Here is a 19,266-nt window from a genome sequence, read left to right as displayed (position 1 = left end):
TCTCTCTCACCCACAAAAGTTGGTTCAATAAAAGATATTACCTCACCCACCTTGTCTCTCTAAAATCCTGGGAGCAACGTGGCTACAACACTGCATTCCATGCTGTAAAGGCATGCAATTCCACTGAAATTATACCAGATAACATATTGCTAAATAGGTACCCATTTTACTAATGGAGAAATTTACGTACAGAGAGGTTAAGGCCACAAGAGTGGCTATTAACTTTGGGAACCTCAATTTTTGGTGCCTAACTGCAGACATATAAGATATCTCAAATATGGCAGCCCAAAACTGAAGCATCTAAAAGTGAAGACTACTTGCCAAAATTTGGCTGTGACTTAACTAAAGCCGAAGGTCATGCAGGAAGTCAGAGGGAGAACCAGATAGGACCCAGGTCTCCTGATTGATAATCCTGTTTTAATTCCTAGATATATTGCTTCCAATGATAGAATCTAGCTATCTATCTTTATAATAGCAAAATATAGAACAGGGGTGGCCAAACTTACTGACTTTCCAAGACGCATACAATAATCTTCAAAAGTTTGAGAGCTAGAAGACACTCACAACCTGGCCCAAGGGGCAGTGCCTGATGGGGCTCGGGGCTTCATCCCCAAGGGGTGGTGCCTGCCAGGGCATGCACCTGGCTGAAACCCTGAGCCCCAGTGCCCCCCCCCATGGGGTGAAAGCCCCGAGACTCCCCTCCCTGCAGGGCAGAAGCCCCTACCCCACCACCCTGACACAGGGCAGAAGCCCCAAGCTCCCTCCCCCAGTCTGGTAGGCAGAGAATGGGAGGGAGTGTGGGGGATTCCGCAAGCCGCGAGCCGCACCTTAACTGTTAAAGATCTGCATGCAGGTTTGGCCACCCCTGATATAGAATCTTGCCTAGATTTTTCCTTATTTCCTTATCCCCGTTATTATAAGGCAGAAAGTTTCCCAGCATCAAGTTATGCACTGACGCTCATTCTTCCTTACAGTGGAAAAGTGGAGCACCATGGAGAAACCATGAATAGTTGCAGCAGCTAGATGGCACTAAGAGACAGCTTCACAGTAATCATGCACAGGAGGGTGAATGAATAAATTTCTTGGGGGAGGTCTTGCTTCTGAACTCTCAGCAGAGAGCTTTAAACACAGCTCCAAGTACTCCAGAATATATTTAAAAAAATAAAAAACAAGAATCTGTGTTTGATGAGACAAAGAAAGATAGGGATTTACTCAGATTGATATAGCAAAGTGCTTGTAACTAGAGCTACTTGGGAAATATTTCCCCCCCCCACCGAAAAATTGACTTTTGTCAAAAAACCCTGCAAACTGAAGAACTGTTTTTTTTTTAGCAATCAAAACCGATTTTTTTGATCATAAAACATTAAAAATTTTGGTTTTCCAACTAAAAATTGAATTTCTGTGTGGAAAGCAGACACTTTCTGGAAAAATCTTCATTTACTTGCAAACGTAATGTTCTGTCAAAAAAGTTTCAGCAGAAAATGTTCTTCTAGCCCTACTTGCAGCTACATACAGCAGGTGATTTTTACAGCCATTGCATGAAAAACTCCATTGAAAAACTCTGTGGTTCAGAGCCCTGAAACCTGGAAGGATCACTCAGGAGGACACCCTTCGGAGATTTTCCTTGCGTTGAGCTCTCTCTTTTTCTTCTGGCCCCATTCTCTCTATTCCGGAGAATTCCAAGGGATTTATTTCCTTACAATTACTGAAGGAGTCATACCTGTGAGTAAAGGCTTGTCTCTCACTTGGCATTGGAACTAGATTCCCAGAAGTGTGAGAGATCTGGACTGGGTCTGGAACTCATATCTCCCACCTGACTAAAACTATGCATTTTCTGTTTGGAATCTGTCATTTTGCCTTCTTGCTGTGTGGCATTATGATATGACAGCCTTGTAAAGAATCCCAGTTTGTTTTTATGCTTGGAGCTGCCTGGGTCTTTTCTGTTGGTCATCTGTCTAGAATTATTCTCTCTAGATATGTGGGTGCTCAGAGTGTGAACAGTTGTTGTATATTAATTAATTGTTAATTATTATTTATTATTACTATTGTACAGTTAATAATAATATGTAGGGCATGGGGAACAGGACACAACTACTGACACAGAAAGAGGGCTTCAAACAAGTTGGCTTTCAGAGGTTCCCAGTGGTGCTCAAATCAGCCCTGGCCAGAGGAATGAGAAAAGAAGACTGAAACTTGTGAGTGAGTCTCCTGTAGGGTACTAATCATCAGGAGTGTCGATTACAACACTCCCATTGATTTCAGTGAGTTAACGATTTTACCCCAGGTTCCCAGCAGAGTGAGTGAACAGGTTTGGAATTCATACCTATGCCTCCTGTAGGGCACTTGCCAAAAGGAGGTTTACAATGGGGTGGATAAACCCCCACACTGGAGAGATAAGGCCAGGTGCAGAAATAACTTTGGGCCCTGGAAGCCCCAACCTTTTAAGCCTGTGGCTGTGGGCATGATCCAGTTGGAGGAGGGATTTAAAAGTGAGTGTCTTCAGCACAGCAGGGTGGTGGGAGGAGAGAGGCAGATCTGCGCTCACTGTTAGGGAGGAACTTTGCCAGGAGGGCATCCCCAGGGGAGGGCTGCTGCACCACGACAGTGGACTCCCTAGTTTGCTGAGGCCTGTGGACCAGATTGCCAGGAATAGCCACGAACCAGAAAGCACCCCAAGTAGGGGCCAAGCGCTGGAAAGAGACCCAGGGGAGAGTGTTAACTGGGTCGTAGGTAGCAGACATTTGCCTTAAAGTCAAGAGGGCCCTTGGTTCGCAACACAGTAGAATGGGAGGGCCTTGGTTTGCCTATCCCTCTACCATTAGGTGGAGCTGTTGTCACAGACACTTATTAGGAGGTGGTGCTATTGTCACAGACTCTAACCACTGCGGGGAGGAGGCTTGCCCTGCTCACAATGTTGCATGATTAAATATTTAGGTCAACATCTTCATAAGTGGCCATTTATTTGGGGTGCCATTATTTTGGCATGACCTGTTGGAAACACTTTGAGTCCCATTTCCAAAAGTGCTCAGTCCCCACAGCTCCCCTTGACTTCACTGAAACTGTGAGTGCAGGGTTGCCAACTTTCTAATTGCAGAAAACTGAACACCCTTGCCCTGCCCCTGCCCTGCCCTTCCTCTGAGGTCCCTGCCCCCACTCACCTCCATCCCCACTCCCTCCGTCGCTTGCTCTCCCCCACCCTTGCTCACTTGCTCATTTTCACCGGGCTGGGGCAGGGGGTTGAGGGCTTTGGGGTGGGGCTCTGGATGAGGGGGTTGGGGTGCAGGAGGGGGCTCCGGGCTGGGGCCGAGGAGTTCAGAGTGAGGGAGGGGGCTCTAGGCTGAGGCAGAGGGTTGGAGTGTGGGAGGGGGGTACAGGCTCTGGGCTGGGAGTGCAGGCTCTGGGGTGGGGCCAGAAATGAGGGATTCAGGGTGCGGAAGGGTGCTCCGGGCTGGGGCAAGGGGTTGGCGTGCAGGAGGGGGTGCGGGATCCAAGAGGGAGCTTGGGTGTGGGAGGGGGCTCGGGCAAGGGGTTGGGGTGTGGGAGGGTTTTGGGGCGCTGACCTCAGGTGGCTCCCAGGAAGCGGCGACACGTCCCTCCAGCTCATAGGCTGAGGGGCGGCCAGGGGGCTCTGTGCGCTGCCCCTGTCCATATAGGCACCACCCCCGCAGCTCCCACTGGCCACGGTTCCTGGCCAATGGGAGCTGTGGAGCTGGCGCTTGGAGCGGAGGCAGCGTGCAGAGCCCCTGTGGCCATCCCACACCTTAGGAGCCGGAGGAACATGCCAACCGTTTCCTAGGAGCCACGCAGAGTTGGGCAGGGAGCCTGCCAGCCCCACTGTGCTGCCAACCAGACTTTTAATGGCCCAGTCAGCAATGCTGACTGGAGCTGCCAGGGTTCCTTTTCAACCTCGTGTTCCAGTCAAAAACCAGACACCTAGCAAGCCTATGGGAATGCTCAGCAGCTCTAAAATAAGGCCCATCATGTTTCAAATTGGTCAGCCAGAAATGGAGGCACCACAGATTAGTGGCTGCTTTTAAAATGTTGGCCATGTTTAAAAGCCATCTTACCTTTTAGCCCCCTCTATTCCTCTCCTTTCCCTGGAATTCTCCTGGAAATCTTACATTACAAAACAAAACAGATGCAGATCAGAAATTCACCACCCACCCACCTCTGTCTCATTTCACCCTTGAGGTCTGCTCTGTGTCTAATCATGGCTGCATCACAAGTTGCTCCATGGAGGGGCTGGAGAGTAAGAGGCAGACAGCAGCTGCCAAATTGGACGGAAAGGTACAGTGCAGAGTAATGTCTGCTGCTTTTGTAATGGAGAGCAGGTCATGGTGAGACCTTCAGGGCAGCGTCTGTGGGTGAAGGCTGCTGGGACCTGATGAACTGGATGTTCTAGTGGACCATTCTTTGCACACATATTTTTCATATACTACAAAGATTAAACCTCAGATATTTTTACATTAAAACCTTTTTGGAGATATCAGAAAGCCTAGAAAGTGCATGCTAAATCTATACAGTATATGTGCATGTATACACACTCTATAGTGCCACCTGCCAATGCCACATGCTAATGGCAACTGACTGTATCCCCTGACAATGCTAACTAATGCCATCTTTCAGGGATACCACTTGCCTCTGCCATGTAATGCCACCTGCCTGTGCCACTTGCTTACTTTTGCCAGTGCTACCTAGTAACACCACTTGGCATAATTGTAGTTGTGCCACCTAATGCTACCTGCCAGCATCAACTGCTGCTTTCAGCAATATCCCCACCAAGGCATGGGACTGTAGAACTCTCCATGCCAGGTCAGGGAGCAAGGCATTAGGACTGGCACTGAAACTAAGGTATTCTGCTGGACATAACAGCAAGAGCACTGCCAGACACTAACCTATTTGTTTTTCTTCTTTGCTAGGAGAGCAGTGTTTGTCTTCCTGCTCCCTTTGTGAGTCACCATGGAAACTAATGAGAGAGGAGTCTCATGCCAGGGGAGCCCCAAGAAGAACTGCTCTATCACCACTTTGTTTTGGCACAGTTGTCTGGGACAATGTTCTAGCTGGCACAGTCTCCATGGTTATTTACAAGAAACCTGAGAATGACCTCTCCTGGGTGATTCAGGCAGAGGAGAGCACAGCAGGGGCTCTCTGCACACACACTCTCCACCCCCCCAATGAGATAATTCCTTCCCATCACACATTTCCTTGACAGGCCTGAAAGATACCAGAGCAGAGAATGCAAACATCTGGCAGCTGCATGTCTAATTCCTGTGTCAGACCAGGAAGGGAGCCAAAAGCCTTTCCAACAAAGCCAGCCATATCTGTTACTAGAAACTTTTCTCTTCTCTCCCCCATCCCACCCACCCACCCAAAACACTCCAACCTACTGGTTCCAGTGAAATAGACTTCAGTAAATAGGGATTCTATAACAGGGAATTCTGCTCATCTCCAAATCCTATTCTGCTCTGAGCACTGTGCTGCTGCAAGCTGTTTGCACTGAGAACTGAGGTAATCACAGATCAGAAGGGCACCCCGAGACCTACTTTCCTCTTTACTTGTTTATAGTATTGGCTTGACAGCTCTAGAAATTGAAATCCTCTATGCATCCTCTAAACAGGTACATGGACTGCAACAGTGCCTCCTGCACCTTGCCCAACCCCTGACCTCCAAGAAACACCTGTCAGTCTCCAGGATCCACTCAGGCCTTGGCATCTGTACTGGGAGGGTCAGAAGTGTAAATTGTATTTGTGGGTTTTGTGGTGTGGACATCTGGCTACGAAGAATTGGACTGAGACCACCACAGCTTTTCACATCAGCCCCCTAACAGCCAACAGATCACAACAGTTTTTGCTTTCTACAGAATGGTCTGAAAATGAACCAACAATCTAGAAATTAAAAGTACTATATCCTATTCCCAGTCCCCAGAACCAGAGCCTTTTGTTACTCCTCTTCAGCTGAGTTTGGTCTCATCCCCTGATTGAGTTTCTCATCCCCTTGGGTGGTTACATGCAACCTCGACACCCACAGCAACAGAGTTTGATACAGTTTTTCCATGTGATATATAATGCATGACATCACTCACACAGCATTTACCTCTGTAGCCTGTGGACTCAGAGAAAGGTGCAGGGAGCACTCTGGTATGTGAAAACAATGTGCTGCATACCACCCAATACCAGACACACAATGATCATACAAAACAAATATGCTACCAAGTACCAGTCTCCTCCTCCTCTGCCTGTCTACTCCCACATTGCCTACTCCTCTTTACCATCTGCAGCCCTGTCTTCGCTGCTAAAAAAGGTGCATTTTTTCCTTTGGGTAACTAAGGAGTGTGACCTATTCTGAGATAAAAACACAGTAAAGACTAGACACTTTAGAAAATTTTAGTGTTATCCTGAGGTAAACCAAGAGGTAAACAGACCTATACTCCCACCAGGGGTTGATCTCAGGGAGTTTACCTTGTAAAAACTAAAGTGCCTGGTCTTCACTGTGTTTTTACCTTGGGATAGCTCACATGTGTTAATTACCCACAAGGTTAAAAAATACATCTTATTTAACAGTGAAGACAAGGTAATAAAGGTCTGATACATACAGGAGTGCTGATAAGAAACTGGACTTTATTTCCTGGTCCCAATCCTATGACCAAGTCAAACATCTACTTAGTTTATCCAAGAGAAGGGTAAGACTTGATTACAGCCTATGAGTATTTATGTGATTTCTGACAGTAGATTTCTTTTTAATCTATCAGAAAAAGGCAAACAAAATACAATCCAATGCTTGGAAGTTGAAACCAAACAAATTCAGGTTGGAACTAAGGTGCACTGTTTTAACAGTGAGGATAATTAATCACTGGAATAACTTACCTAGGGATGTGGTAGATTCTCCATCACATGAAGTGTTTAAGTCAAAATTGGACATCTTTCTGGAAGATAAGCTATAGCTCAGCCAAAAGTTATGGACTTGATGCAGAAATTACTGGGTGAGGTTCTGTGCCCTGTGTTGTTCAGAAAGTCAGACTACTAGATGATCTGAAAGGTCTCCTTCTGGTCTTAAACTCTATGAACCTGGGCCAGGGTGACAAAAATAAATACCTCGGTCACATGACAGGGTCAGTAGCCAGCGACTCCAAATTTTTTTCCCTTAAAAAAAATCAAATGGACATAAAATATAAGAGCAACAAAAATTAATAATCACAAACTAATACTAACTACTGGGTGTGTGATACTGTGGCCACTTCTTATTCTCACATCAGTTCCTCCTGCAGCAATCTACTTATCCAATGAGGTGGATCTCCTACTATGAATCTGTGGTTGCTGCTTCTTGTGCTTTTCACAGTCAATAATGATGTGGGTCCATGTTACTTCTGTTAGCATAAAAGCACTGTCAGGAGCACACTGGATATTCTCAAAAAAGAAAGAGACCATGTCCTTCTGGGTTTTGTGCAGATGTTTCTGTTCCCCATGTAGGGGTGGTTTTAATATGTGCCCTCAGTGAGGATGGTATAGCTGTTAGTTTGACAGGTTGCTAGTCACATTTTGTTAGGAATTTAACATTCTCTCCCATTTGCAATGGGGCATATGGGTTGTAGTATTTCCTCTGTTCTAGTTTCCTAGCATATAGCTCTTTTTAAAACTACTTCAGGGTTAATAGTCTTTGGCTCAAGAACTTGTTAGATGTTGGCACCAAAATATTTTGTCCTTCTGCCCATGTATTTCTAAAATGGTGCTCCTAGCAAAGCACTGTGAGGTGTGTTTTGGTATTGTAACAATGCTAAACATGGATCCCTTAGAGGGGTCTTTATTTTTATCAAGTTCTTTGCTGTTTATACTGAATTTTATTTTCTGCCAACTGATGTGTCTATGGATTGAAAGGGATTGCTATAATGTTCCTGGATTGACATATCAAAGAGAATTTCTGAACCAAGCCACTCAGTTGTGGTCATTACATGTTCTTAACTCCTCCCAAATCCCATTCTTAATAAATTGCAATTTATTATTATTGCTATTAATTATTATTAATACTGTTTAACAGAGGTAACATCTTAAGGCTCAATGGGCTGCAGCCTTACAGGATTCCTGTGTTAGAGAAATGGCAGCTCAGGAGTCTGTGGGGTGAGTTATGGTAGGGTTTCAGCACTCAAGGAGTTAAAGCACCAAGGCTAGGTGTGTGTAGGCAGTTCGCTGGGGAGTTGCTTTGTATAAAGTTCAGTGGCTGAAGAATGTCCTGGGACTCAGGAGTCATGCTTCACTGCCTGGGAAAAACAGTGGGCCAAATTCTCATTTTAGTTACACTGATGCAACCCTACTGGCTTCACTGGTGTAAATGAGAGGAGAATTTGTCCCAGTGACATTAAAGAGAGAACAAAAATCTCTCATAAAATCCAGACTAAGAGATTGACACAAACTGGTGGCTGTGCAGTCTGGTGGAGACATTTCCTGGTTGAGAAGCATGAAGAAGAGGATAGCAGGGGATCCATAAGGAAATAGCTCCTATTCCTCCTCTTAGACATCCCTTAATTTGTGGTCAGCCTCTCCTCAGGTGTTCTTGGATTAATTTATCAGAGCAAATTGCAGAACCAAGCCACTCATTTGTGGCCCATTACCTGTTCTTAACTCCTCCCAAATCCCATGCTAAACAAATTGCTATAGCTCAACCAGAAGTTATGGGCTTGATGCAGAAATTACTGGGTGAGGTTCTACGGCCTGTGTTGTTCAGATGATCTTAAAGGTCTCCTTCTGGTCTTAAACACTATTAACCTGGACCAGGGGGACAAAAATAAATACCTCAGTCACAATAAGTTCCTTTCTCCCCTAAAGGAAACCCTTTGGGCAAATCTTAGGTACCTTGACACTGGTTATTTATTACAATACTTTAACCAACAGGAATAATGATTAACATAAACACACTGTTAGCAACCAGAGTCCCTTTCTTCCGGGTACTGTTGGCAGCAGAAGTGGGAATCCCTGGGGGAATCTCTTTGGGTGGAAAGTGGTAATGTTGCCATTACCAGGTCCATCTCTGCTCAGGTTCCTGCCTGTCCCTGCCCTCACCTTCTGTCTCTTGCCAGTTCCTTGCCAACCTCTGCCCAGCTCTCTGCCTATCTCAGCCCAGCTTCCTTCCTATCTTTCTCATGCATCTGTGGATCATTGTCTGCCTTTCTGGTGCAGCAGGACAGGCTGCCTGATTCAACCAACATGCAGAATGCCCCTTGAAATCCAGAAAATTTTGTAAGTCTGAGTCTGCTCCCCCTGAAGTCAACGGAAGCTGCTAGGTTCTCAGCCCCTTTTAAAATCAAACTGATTTAGGTGCCTAAGTATGGATTTAGGAGCCTAACTTTAGGCACTCAAGTTTGAAAATCTTGGCCTAATATTGTTTTTAATATGTTACTGATTTCATCACATGATCAGCCTTTTTACTAGTGCTGAGTGCCTGACTTGCTGCCCATTGCTTCTCTGCTTGGATTCCATCAGAAGGCGGAACTGTGTTACGAACATGAGATGGGAGACTACAATTGAACTTGGGTAGATTAAGGGACATCCCTGGGTTGGATAACTGTAACTGTAACCAGGATGTTACCTGAGTATGTTTAATGTACAGTGTTGCTTAGAGTAATAAGATCTGATTTAGCTCCTTTCTTCATCCCTTTCTTCCCTAAATTAGTTCTATTGTCTAACCCCTGTTTATTTCATACTGTCTCAAAGCTCTGCCTCTGTGGTAGATGGATGATCTCAACAGCAATCTAAACTTAGGAATTGTCCTTACAGTCACATTACACAATTTACTTAGTGCTTGTACATACTCCCCAGCAAGCCAAACCTCACCCCCTTGGAGACAAAAGACAAAGTTGCACTCCCTGGCTTCAAAAGCAAGGCACCTCAAAAGTACAAGTATGTCAGCTGGTGTGATTTAATGTGGGAAAATTATTTTGCAGCTGGCTATGCCGATGGGAACTTCTGCTGTTATTATAAACTACCTAATTGGTGGAAGTCATCCGGATCCTGCTAATGTAACTGCTACAGAAGTGCAACACCTGAACCAGAATTCACAATCTTTTTGCTGCAAACTAGAGATGGGTAACCTAAGGCCTGGTCTACATTACGAGTTTAGATCGAATTTAGCAGCATTAAATCGAATTAAGCCTGGACATGTTCACACGGCTAAGTCCCTTTTTTCGACTTAAAGGACCCTTTAAATCGGTTTCTTTACTCCACCTCCGACAAGAGGATTAGCGATAAAATCGGCTTTAGCGGGTCGGAATTGGGGTAGTGTGAACGGAATTCGACGTTATTGGCCTCCGGGAGCTATCCCACAGTGCTTCATTGTGACCGCTCTGGACAGCACTCTCAACTCAGATGCACTGACCAGGTAGACAGGAAAAGCCCCGCGAACGTTTGAATTTCATTTCCTGTTTACCCAGCGTGGAGAGCACAGGTGACCACGCAGAGCTCATGAGCACAGGTAACCATGATGGAGTCCCAGGATCGCAAAAGAGCTCCAGCATGGACAGAACGGGAGGTACGGGATCTGCTCGCCATATGGGGAGATGAATCAGTGCTAGCTGAACTCCGTAGCAGTAAACGAAATGGCAAAATATTAGAAAAGGTCTCAAAGGCCATGAAGGACAGAGGCCATAACAGGGACGCACAGCAGTGCCGCGTGAAAATTAAGGAGCTAAGGCAAGCCTACCACAAAGCCAGAGAGGCAAATGGAAGGTCCGGGGCAGAGCCGCAAACATGCCACTTCTACGCGGAGCTGCATGCCATGCTAGGGGGTGCAGCCACCACTACCCCAACTGTGTGCTTTGACTCCTTCAATGGAGAAACACACAGGGAAGAGGGTTCGGGGTATGAGGAAGATGAGGATGAAGATAATGTAGATAGCTCACAGCAGCAAGGAAGCGGAGAAACCGGTTTCCCCAACAGCCAGGATATATTTATCACCCTGGACCTGGAACCAGTAACCCCCGAACTCACCCAAGGCGTGCTCCCAGACCCTGAGGGCACACATGGGACCTCTGGTGAGTGTACCTTTGTAAATATTACACATGGTTTAAAAGCAAGCATGTTTAATGATTAATGATTAATTTGCCCTGGCAATCGCGGCCAGTACAGCTACTGGAAAAGTCTGTTAACGTGTATGGGGATGGAGCGGAAATCCTCCAGGGACAACTCCAGAAAGCTCTCCTTCATGTACTCCCAAAGCCTTTGCAAAAGGTTTCTGGGGAGGGCTGCCTTATCCCATCCGCCATGGTAGGACACTTTACCACGCCAGGCCAGTAGCACGTAGTCTGGAATCATTGCATAACAAAGCATGGCAGTGTATGGTCCCGGTGTTTGCTGGCACGCAGACAACATCCATTCCTTATCACTCTTTGTTATCCTCAGGAGAGTGATATCATTCACGGTCACCTGGTTGAAATGGGGCGATTTTATTAAGGGGACATTCAGAGGTGCCCATTCCTGCTCTGCTGAACAGAAATGTTCCCCGCTGTTAGCCACGCGGTGGGGGGAGGGGTGAAGTGATCATCCCCGAGAATTGGGTGTGGGGGGAGAGGGGGGTTAGTTGGGTTTGTGCTGCATGTTAACCCAGAAACCGCAGCCCCTCCTTTTACATTGCAAACCCATTTTAAATGGCCAACCCAACAGGTGCTTGGTATGGGAAATGAAGGCGCTACTGTTTGAAACCATTCCCACATGTTAAGAAGGTTAAAAAAGCCAAAAGACTGTGGCTTACCATGGCTGCCTGCAAGCCGAAATCTGTTGCCTGGCACTGCGTGAGTGATCTCTCACACCAAACCGGCAGGCCCTCAATATAAGAGGAAAAATGCGACCTTGTAACGAAAGCACATGTGCTGTGTAATGTGAACAGCAAAATTTAACGTGAAAGAGTGTACCCATTGTTCTCTAAAATGTGTCTTTTTTAACCTGTCCCTTCTCCTCCACCAGCTGCAAATGTTTCTCCTTCGCAGAGGCTAGTGAAGATTAGAAGGAGAAAACGGCGGACTTGGGATGATATGTTCTCGGAGCTCCAGATGTCCTCCCACGCTGACAGAGCACAGCACAATGCATGGAGGCAGTCAATGTCAGACTACAGAAAAGCACAATATGAACAAGAGGAGAGGTGGCGGGCTAAATCGCAGGATGAACAGAGCAAGAGGCGGGCTGAAGATGATAGGTGGCGTCAGCTTGCAGACAGAAGGCAAGAGTCAATGCTCCGGCTGCTGGAGCATCAAACTGATATGCTCCAGTGTATGGCTGAGCTGCAGGAAAGGCAGCAGGAGCAGAGACCGCCACTACAGCTCCTGTGTAACCAACAGCCCTCCTCCCCAAGTTCCATAGCCTCCTCACCCAGACGCCCAAGAACACGGTGGGGGGGCCTCCAGCCACCCAGTCACTCCATCCCAGATGATTGCCCGAGCATCAGAAGGCTGGCCTTCAATAAGAGTTAAAGTTTTAAACTGCAGTGTGTCCTTTTCCTTCACTCCTCCCCCACCCATCCCGGGCTACCTTGGCAATTATCCCCCTAGTTGTGTGATGAATTAATAAAGAATGCCAGGGTCTGGCTGGAGAATCTTGCCTGCATGCTCGGGGTTCTACTGATCACCATATTTGGGGTCGGGAAGGAATTTTCCTCCAGGGTAGATTGGCGGAGGCCCTGGAGGTTTTTCGCCTTCCTCCGCAGCATGGGGCGGGGGTCGCTAGCTGGAGGATTCTCTGCGACTTGAAGTCTTTAAATCACAGGATTTGGGGACTTCAACAGCTGAGTCAAGGGAAAGGGGGTGGGTCAGCTTTTGTGGCCTGCATCATGCGGGAGCTCAGACTAGATGATCATACTGGTCCCTTCTGACCTTAAAGTCTATGAGTCTATGAATGTGAAGTAACAATGACTTTATTGCCTCTGCAAGCGGTGCTCAAAGGGGGGAGGGGAGGGTGGGGTGGTTGGTTTACAGGGAAGTAGAGTGAACCGGGGGGGGGGGGTGTCAGAGGGTTCATCAAGGAGAAACAAACAGAAGTTTCACACCATAGCCTGGCCAGTCACAAAACTCGTTTTCAAAGCTTCTCTGATGCGCACCGCGCCCTGCTGTGCTCTTCTAACCGCCCTGGTGTCTGGCTGTGCGTAATCAGCGGCCAGGCGATTTGCCTCAACCTCCCACTCTGCCATAAATGTCTCCCCCTTACTCTCACAGATATTGTGGAGCGCACAGCAAGCAGCAATAACAATGGGGATATTCTTTTCGCTGAGGTCTGGGCGAGTCAGTAAGCTGCGCCAGCGCGCTTTTAAACGTCCAAATGCACATTCCACCACCATTCGGCACTTGCTCAGCCTGTAGTTGAACAGGTCCTGACTACTGTCCAGGCTGCCTGTGTACGGCTTCATGAGCCATGGCATTAAGGGGTAGGCTGGGTCCCCATAGGATCACGATAGGCATTTCAACATCCCCAACGGTTATTTTCTGGTCCGGGAAGAAAGTCCCTTCCTCCAGCTTTCGAAACAGACCAGAGTGCCTGAAGACGCGAGCATCATGTACCTTTCCCGGCCATCCCACGTTGATGTTGGTGAAACGTCCCTTGTGATCCACCAGGGCTTGCAGCAACATTGAAAAGTACCCCTTGTGGTTTATGTACTCGGTGGCTTGGTGCGCCGGTGACAAGATAGGGATATGGGTTCCGTCTATCACCCCACCACAGTTTGGGAATCCCATTGCAGCAAAGCCATCCACTATGGCCTGCACGTTTCCCAGAGTCACTACCCTTGATATCACCAGGTCTTTGATTGCCCTGGCAACTTGGATCACAGCAGCCCCCACAGTAGATTTGCCCACTCCAAATTGATTCCCAACTGACCGGTAGCTGTCTGGCGTTGCAAGCTTCCACAGGGCTATCGCCACTCGCTTCTCAACTGTGAGGGCTGCTCTCATCCTGGTATTCTGGCGCTTCAGGGCAGGGGAAAGCAAGTCACAAAGTTCCATGAAAGTGCCCTTACACATGCAAAAGTTTCGCAGCCACTGGGAATCGTCCCACACCTGCAACACGATGCGGTCCCACCAGTCTGTGCTTGTTTCCCGGGCCCAGAATCAGCGTTCCACGGCATGAACCTGCCCCAGTAACACCATGATTTGCACATTGCTGGGGCCTGTGCCTTGTGAGAGGTCTATGTCCATGTCAATTTCCTCATCACTCTCGTCGCCGCGCTGCAATCGCCTCCTCGGCTGGTCCTGGTTTTGCTTTGGCATGTCCTGGCTCTGCATATACTCCAGGACAATGCGCGTGGTGTTCATAGTGCTCATAATTGCCGCGGTGATCTGAGCGGGCTCCATGATCCCAGTGCTATGGCGTCTGGTCTGAAAAAAGGCGCGAAACTAGTATCTGACGGATGGAGGGAGGGAGGGAGGGGTGAGTGATGACATGGCGTACAGGTACAGGGAATTAAAATCAACAAAGGTGGCTGTGCATCAGGGAGAAACACAAACAACTGTCACACAGAATGGCCCCCCCAAAGATTGAACTCAAAACCCTGGGTTTAGCAGGCCGTTGATTTCACGGAGGGGGGAAGCAAATGAATACAGAACAAATCTATTTTTTACATCTTAAGCTGGCAGACGACAGTGCAGCATAACTGATAGCCCTCGTCATCTTCTGGGTGCTTGGCAGAAAATACTGGGCGCTTGGCAGAAAATAGCATACTATGACTGATAGCCATCATCGTCATTGGGAAGGCAGTATGACGACGACGGATACCAGTCGTAATATACCATCTTCTACCAAAAAGCAAGGGGCTGCTGCTGAGTAGCAATGAAGTCCCACGTCTGCCAGCCCCACGTCTGCCAGCACCCAGATTGCTGATGAAGGCTACCAGTCATACTGCACCATCTACTGCCAAAAGGCAATTAGCTGCTGTTGGGTAGCAATGCAGTACCACGTCTGCCGGCACCCAGATGACATATGGTGACGGTGAGCTGAGCTGAGCTGAGCGGGCTCCATGCTTGGCGTGGTTTGTTGTCTGCACAGGTAACCCAGGTAAAAAGGCGTGAATCGATTGTCTGCCATTGCTCTGACGGAGGGGGAGGGGCCTGATGACATGTATCCAGAACCCCCCGCGACACTGTTTTGCATCATTCAGGCATTGGGATCTCAACCCAGAATTCCAATGGGCGGCGGAGACTGCGGGAACTGTGGGATAGCTACCCATAGTGCAACGCTCCGGAAGTCGTCGCTAGCCTCGGTACTGTGAACGTGGTCCGCCGACTTAATGCACTTAGAGCATTTTATGTGGGGACACACACAATTGGCTGTATACAACTGATTTCTATAAAACCGGCTTCTATAAATTCGACCTCATTTCGTAGTGTAGACATACCCTAAGTTACAAAGTCTGAGGATGTTTGGTTTTGAGTTTAGGCCCAACTCTCTTCTGCACACACACCAGACTCCACCCAGTGAACTAAAGGGACTACTCTGCAAACAGCCCCTAGAACAGGGGTTCTCAATCTGGGGGTCAGTATTTATAAAGGTGTTAAATATATAAAAAAGTGTTTTTAATGTATGGGGGGTGGGGATGGGGGTCGCACTCAGAAGCTTGCTGTGTGAAAGCGGTCACCAGTACAAAGTCTGAGAACCCCTGCCCTAGAAGCATACAAGGAAGGCTGATTATATATTCTCTCCAACAGAGGACAGTAGCATGCAGCACACACACACACACCTCAGCAAGATGCTGAGGGAGGCTAGACAGGTGGCTTTCGAGCGCCGTTTAAATAACATAGCCTGCCCTAGTATCCAGCAAGTATGTTCCGTAGATCTGAAGAGATGGCTGCTAATGCCTATCTCCCCCGATAAAACATTTGGCATGTTAGAGTGGACACCCCTAAAAACTTTGGAAATCATGAACCTGTGTTCCCCAGACTTTATATATGCATTGTTGCAAATGGCCTGAGCATGCAGTGAAAGCTAGGTTCTGCTGCTAATGGATTGAGGTAGACTTCAGCTATAAGACCCAGCAACCACTTAACCGCCACTTTCCCTGCACCTTAATGCCACCTGAACTCAGGCCACAACCCCTCTGCTAGACCCCAGCACCCTGCTACTGCCACCACCCTTTCACTTGTGTGTACAATACCCTGCAATGCGGCATGGAAGTTTGGAGGAGGCTAGTGCCCCAGCTGCACTACAGGCAACTGTGTACACAACTGAGTGGGAGAAGTGAGCTGTGGTGACCACCCAGGATCAGGCACAGAAACTCCTCCTTAGGTTGGAGGGACTGGCTGCAGAACACTCACTATTTCAGTACAGGTTTGGGATCTGCTCCTCTTATGGATACGGGATTTCATGCTGCTGAATTTAGAGGGGATTCTCGGTGCAGTCAAGGAATCAAGGCTGGATTTATATCCCAGTATGCAAGAGTCAAAGAAGGAGAGTCTGCCCTCCAGCCATGCCTGCTAGGTTGGGGGAGTTCCCAGGCCTGCCTAGCTGTGTCCAAAAAAGCCTCAGGGCATTTGGGCGGAGCTGCAGCTGAAGATGCAATGCTGGTGAACCTGCATAGAGTGAAGGCCGAGTAAAGAGATCTTGTCCAAGCAGGTGGAAAAGGAGTCAGCCAGGAGTGGCTGAGCCCCAGTTATTGAGGCAAGCAGGTGGCCTGTTTTCTTTATAGCTATTCAATGCCATATTCCACTCAGCCTCCCCAAAATGCCAGAGCACTTTGGGTGGGACTGAAGGCTGGGTCCAATCCAGGCTTTTCAATATTTCAGTTCTCACTGGAGAATCGGCCTGGCCTGGTCTGGCTGCCTCCCCGCAGGGCCAGAGAAGGGGTTAAAAGCGCGGGGCCGATGATGTCAGTTCCTGTGCTGCTTTGGAGGGCTGCCCCTGCTATTCGAGCCGAGCTCTCCCGCTTTAAGGCGAGCGGAGCGCCCGGGAGCATGGCACAGCGCTGCTGAATGGGACGGAAACGAGCAGCGCGTGGCTTCGGAGCGTCCCCAGGGGAACCGCGCGCCTCGCCGGCTGCAGGAGCGCCCCAGGAGCACGGCCCCGCTCTTCAGCACCAGCCCCCAAGAACAACACAAGGTCAGCCGCTGGGAGCCCTTCGTGCCTCGGAGCCGTCCCTGTGCCCCCCCGGCCGGCTACTTGGGCTGCTCAGCTCCTGCCCATGAGCAGCCGGCCGCAGGTGAGGCCGTGGGGGCGGGAGGCTGCTGTCCCCGGGCAGTCCCCGCACCTGACTGTAAAGCAGCCTCCAGCCGGAGCGTCGGGCGCTGGTTGTTCGCTCTTCTATGCCGAGAAGCCAGGCGGGGGCTTCTTCGGGATCTTTAGGGGGTGCTGCTGGGGCTCGCGCTGGCCCGGGGGTAGGATTGGGCGAGCGGTGGTGACTGGCGCTTGGTTATTAAGCTGCAGGAGGGGTCAGGAGGAGAAATCCAAGTCATGGGGGCCCTCCGGCTAGCCCGGGGCCATGGGGAACAACGTCCGTACAGAGTAAGTGACAAATCGGTGATCCCTCCTCTCCCCCTTCATCCCTCTGGCATGGCTAGAAAGGGGGGCCCGGCCCGGCCCACTCCTTTCCTCGGTTAGCTCAACCTGCCCTTTGGCTCGTAGACCGGCGTCTTTCGCCTTATTCTTTCCCCCTGCTTTGAGCATCCCACCCTGGATTTGCGAGCTCGACGTGACAGACGCGAGTGACACCCTAGTCAGCCCGGGTTTCTCGGTGACTCCGAAACATTCCCTGAGGGGAAAACCGAGGGACGGCGTGAAGGGGGAACAGGATGCTCGAGAAGAGGCGTTAGGTTAATGGGGAGGTTCAGCGCTGGGTTCTGACGGGAGCCAGGAGGAGCCTCCCGCCGCTCAGCTGAGACGCAGCAAAGCACCTTCACTGACTCCTTTTTGTGAGTCTTCGAAACACACCGAGCTGAACTGAGCCTCTAGGGAGAGAATCTGGGGCATTGTCCGGGCAGTTCCAAGCATTTATTCTTTTACACCGACTGGCTGATTCTAACATCGCCGACCAGCAGATGCTTAAGTAGATGCTCTAGCGTGGAGAAATGTGTAGTTGAGATATGGAAATACTGTCTGGCTTTCATTTTTGCAGGGAATAAACAAAATTCACAATACAATACGACTGATTCTCCTAACACTCTACATGCACGAAGATCTTTACTTTAGAGCTTTTACAATCATCTTGCTTGATCACTTTGTTCTTTGTCATTTTCAAAAGGCTTTTAGTGGAAAATATAGGAGCTCGCTGTATCAAGGCTAGAACATCAGAAAGTTCAGGGATGTTAGGTGGTCCTACTAGAGAGTCACCCATTAACCATAACGTTCTGATCCAGATTTGTATTTTCCCAAAGTTGTAATTGGACCTAGGTCCCCTAATTCTTGGATCCAGAGTTTGGAGTCAGGCTCATCTTTGCTGTTAATCAAAAATTTTATAGCTGCAGCAAAGATTTAAAAAACTAGGTGTCTAAAGCTAGGTTCTTAAGTCCATATTTATGCACTTAAATAAGTGGCCGGATTAAATCAAGGTGCTGAGTATTCAACAGCTCTCATTGACTTCAACAGGAGCTGGTTGGCGCTTAGCACTTTTGAAAATCAGGCCACTTATTTAAGTGTGTACATATGGATTTAAGAATGTAGCTTTAGACACCTAGTTTTGAAAATCCTGCCCCTATTAGATTAAGTAGCTGCTTTCTATTTCACAGGTATTGAGAATGCAGCTGTTACGTCTGACTTTTAATTAACATTTCTATTATTTTTTTTCCATTAGGGGGATTAGGCATTAGTTGTTGTTAGTTTTTTAAAGCAAAAATATCCCAAATATTTCATATGGGGTAAAATCAAATTAGGAAAACTAACAGTTCAGCCATATAATTAGATTGTGTGGATTTTCCATCAGTCTTTAAATCCAAACTGGATATTTTCTAAATGATATGTTATAGCTCTACCAGAAGTTATGGGCTATATGCCAAAATTACTGGGTGAGGTTCTATGGCCTGTGTTACAAAGGAGGTCAGACTAGATGATCATAACAATCCCTTTTGGCCTTAAATCTATGTGAGGCTAAAATCTGTTTATGCCAGTATAAAAAGAGAGCAGGGTTTCACTTATGATCTCTGTCCAAACAGCCATATTAGAATAGAGTTCTAACTTCATTGATAAAGCACCATAGTTATACAGTGTTGTTCAACCTTTCGTGATCATTGCACACCCACTGGCTTTAAAGTAATAGTGTACGTCTCTAGTGCTTGATATAAACACTGTGATGTAGTGGTGAGTGTGCCTAGGAAACTGT

At 48.0% G+C, this 19,266-nt stretch overlaps 2 protein-coding genes across 8 annotated transcripts in view; both read left to right on the top strand.

Annotated features, from left to right (window-relative positions):
• The first annotated feature begins 9,931 nt into the window (after positions 1-9,931).
• On the top strand, positions 9,932-12,460 carry LOC135983120 (myb/SANT-like DNA-binding domain-containing protein 2). Its single transcript, XM_065592924.1, has 2 exons — positions 9,932-11,017; positions 11,946-12,460. Exons 1-2 carry the CDS (start codon positions 10,465-10,467, stop codon positions 12,446-12,448), a joined length of 1,056 nt encoding a protein of 351 aa, XP_065448996.1. The 5' UTR covers positions 9,932-10,464; the 3' UTR covers positions 12,449-12,460.
• A 4,416-nt stretch (positions 12,461-16,876) lies between these two features.
• Positions 16,877-19,266, top strand: part of PLEKHH1 (pleckstrin homology, MyTH4 and FERM domain containing H1) — a 95,851-nt gene continuing 93,461 nt past the window's right edge. For 3 of the 7 annotated variants that reach the window (XM_065592912.1, XM_065592910.1, XM_065592909.1), the window contains exon 1: positions 17,320-17,456. In XM_065592912.1, coding sequence (XP_065448984.1) covers positions 17,406-17,456 — 51 coding nt within the window. In that variant the 5' untranslated portion in view covers positions 17,320-17,405. Of the gene's footprint in view, positions 17,155-17,318; positions 17,457-19,266 lie in introns of those variants that run through there. The other 4 variants (XM_065592915.1, XM_065592914.1, XM_065592913.1 and 1 more) reach the window with 3 other exon arrangements.

This window comes from Chrysemys picta, chromosome 4, assembly GCF_011386835.1.
Source record: "Chrysemys picta bellii isolate R12L10 chromosome 4, ASM1138683v2, whole genome shotgun sequence".
Taxonomy (NCBI): domain Eukaryota; kingdom Metazoa; phylum Chordata; order Testudines; family Emydidae; genus Chrysemys; species Chrysemys picta.
This window is presented reverse-complemented; position numbering and strand designations above follow the sequence as displayed.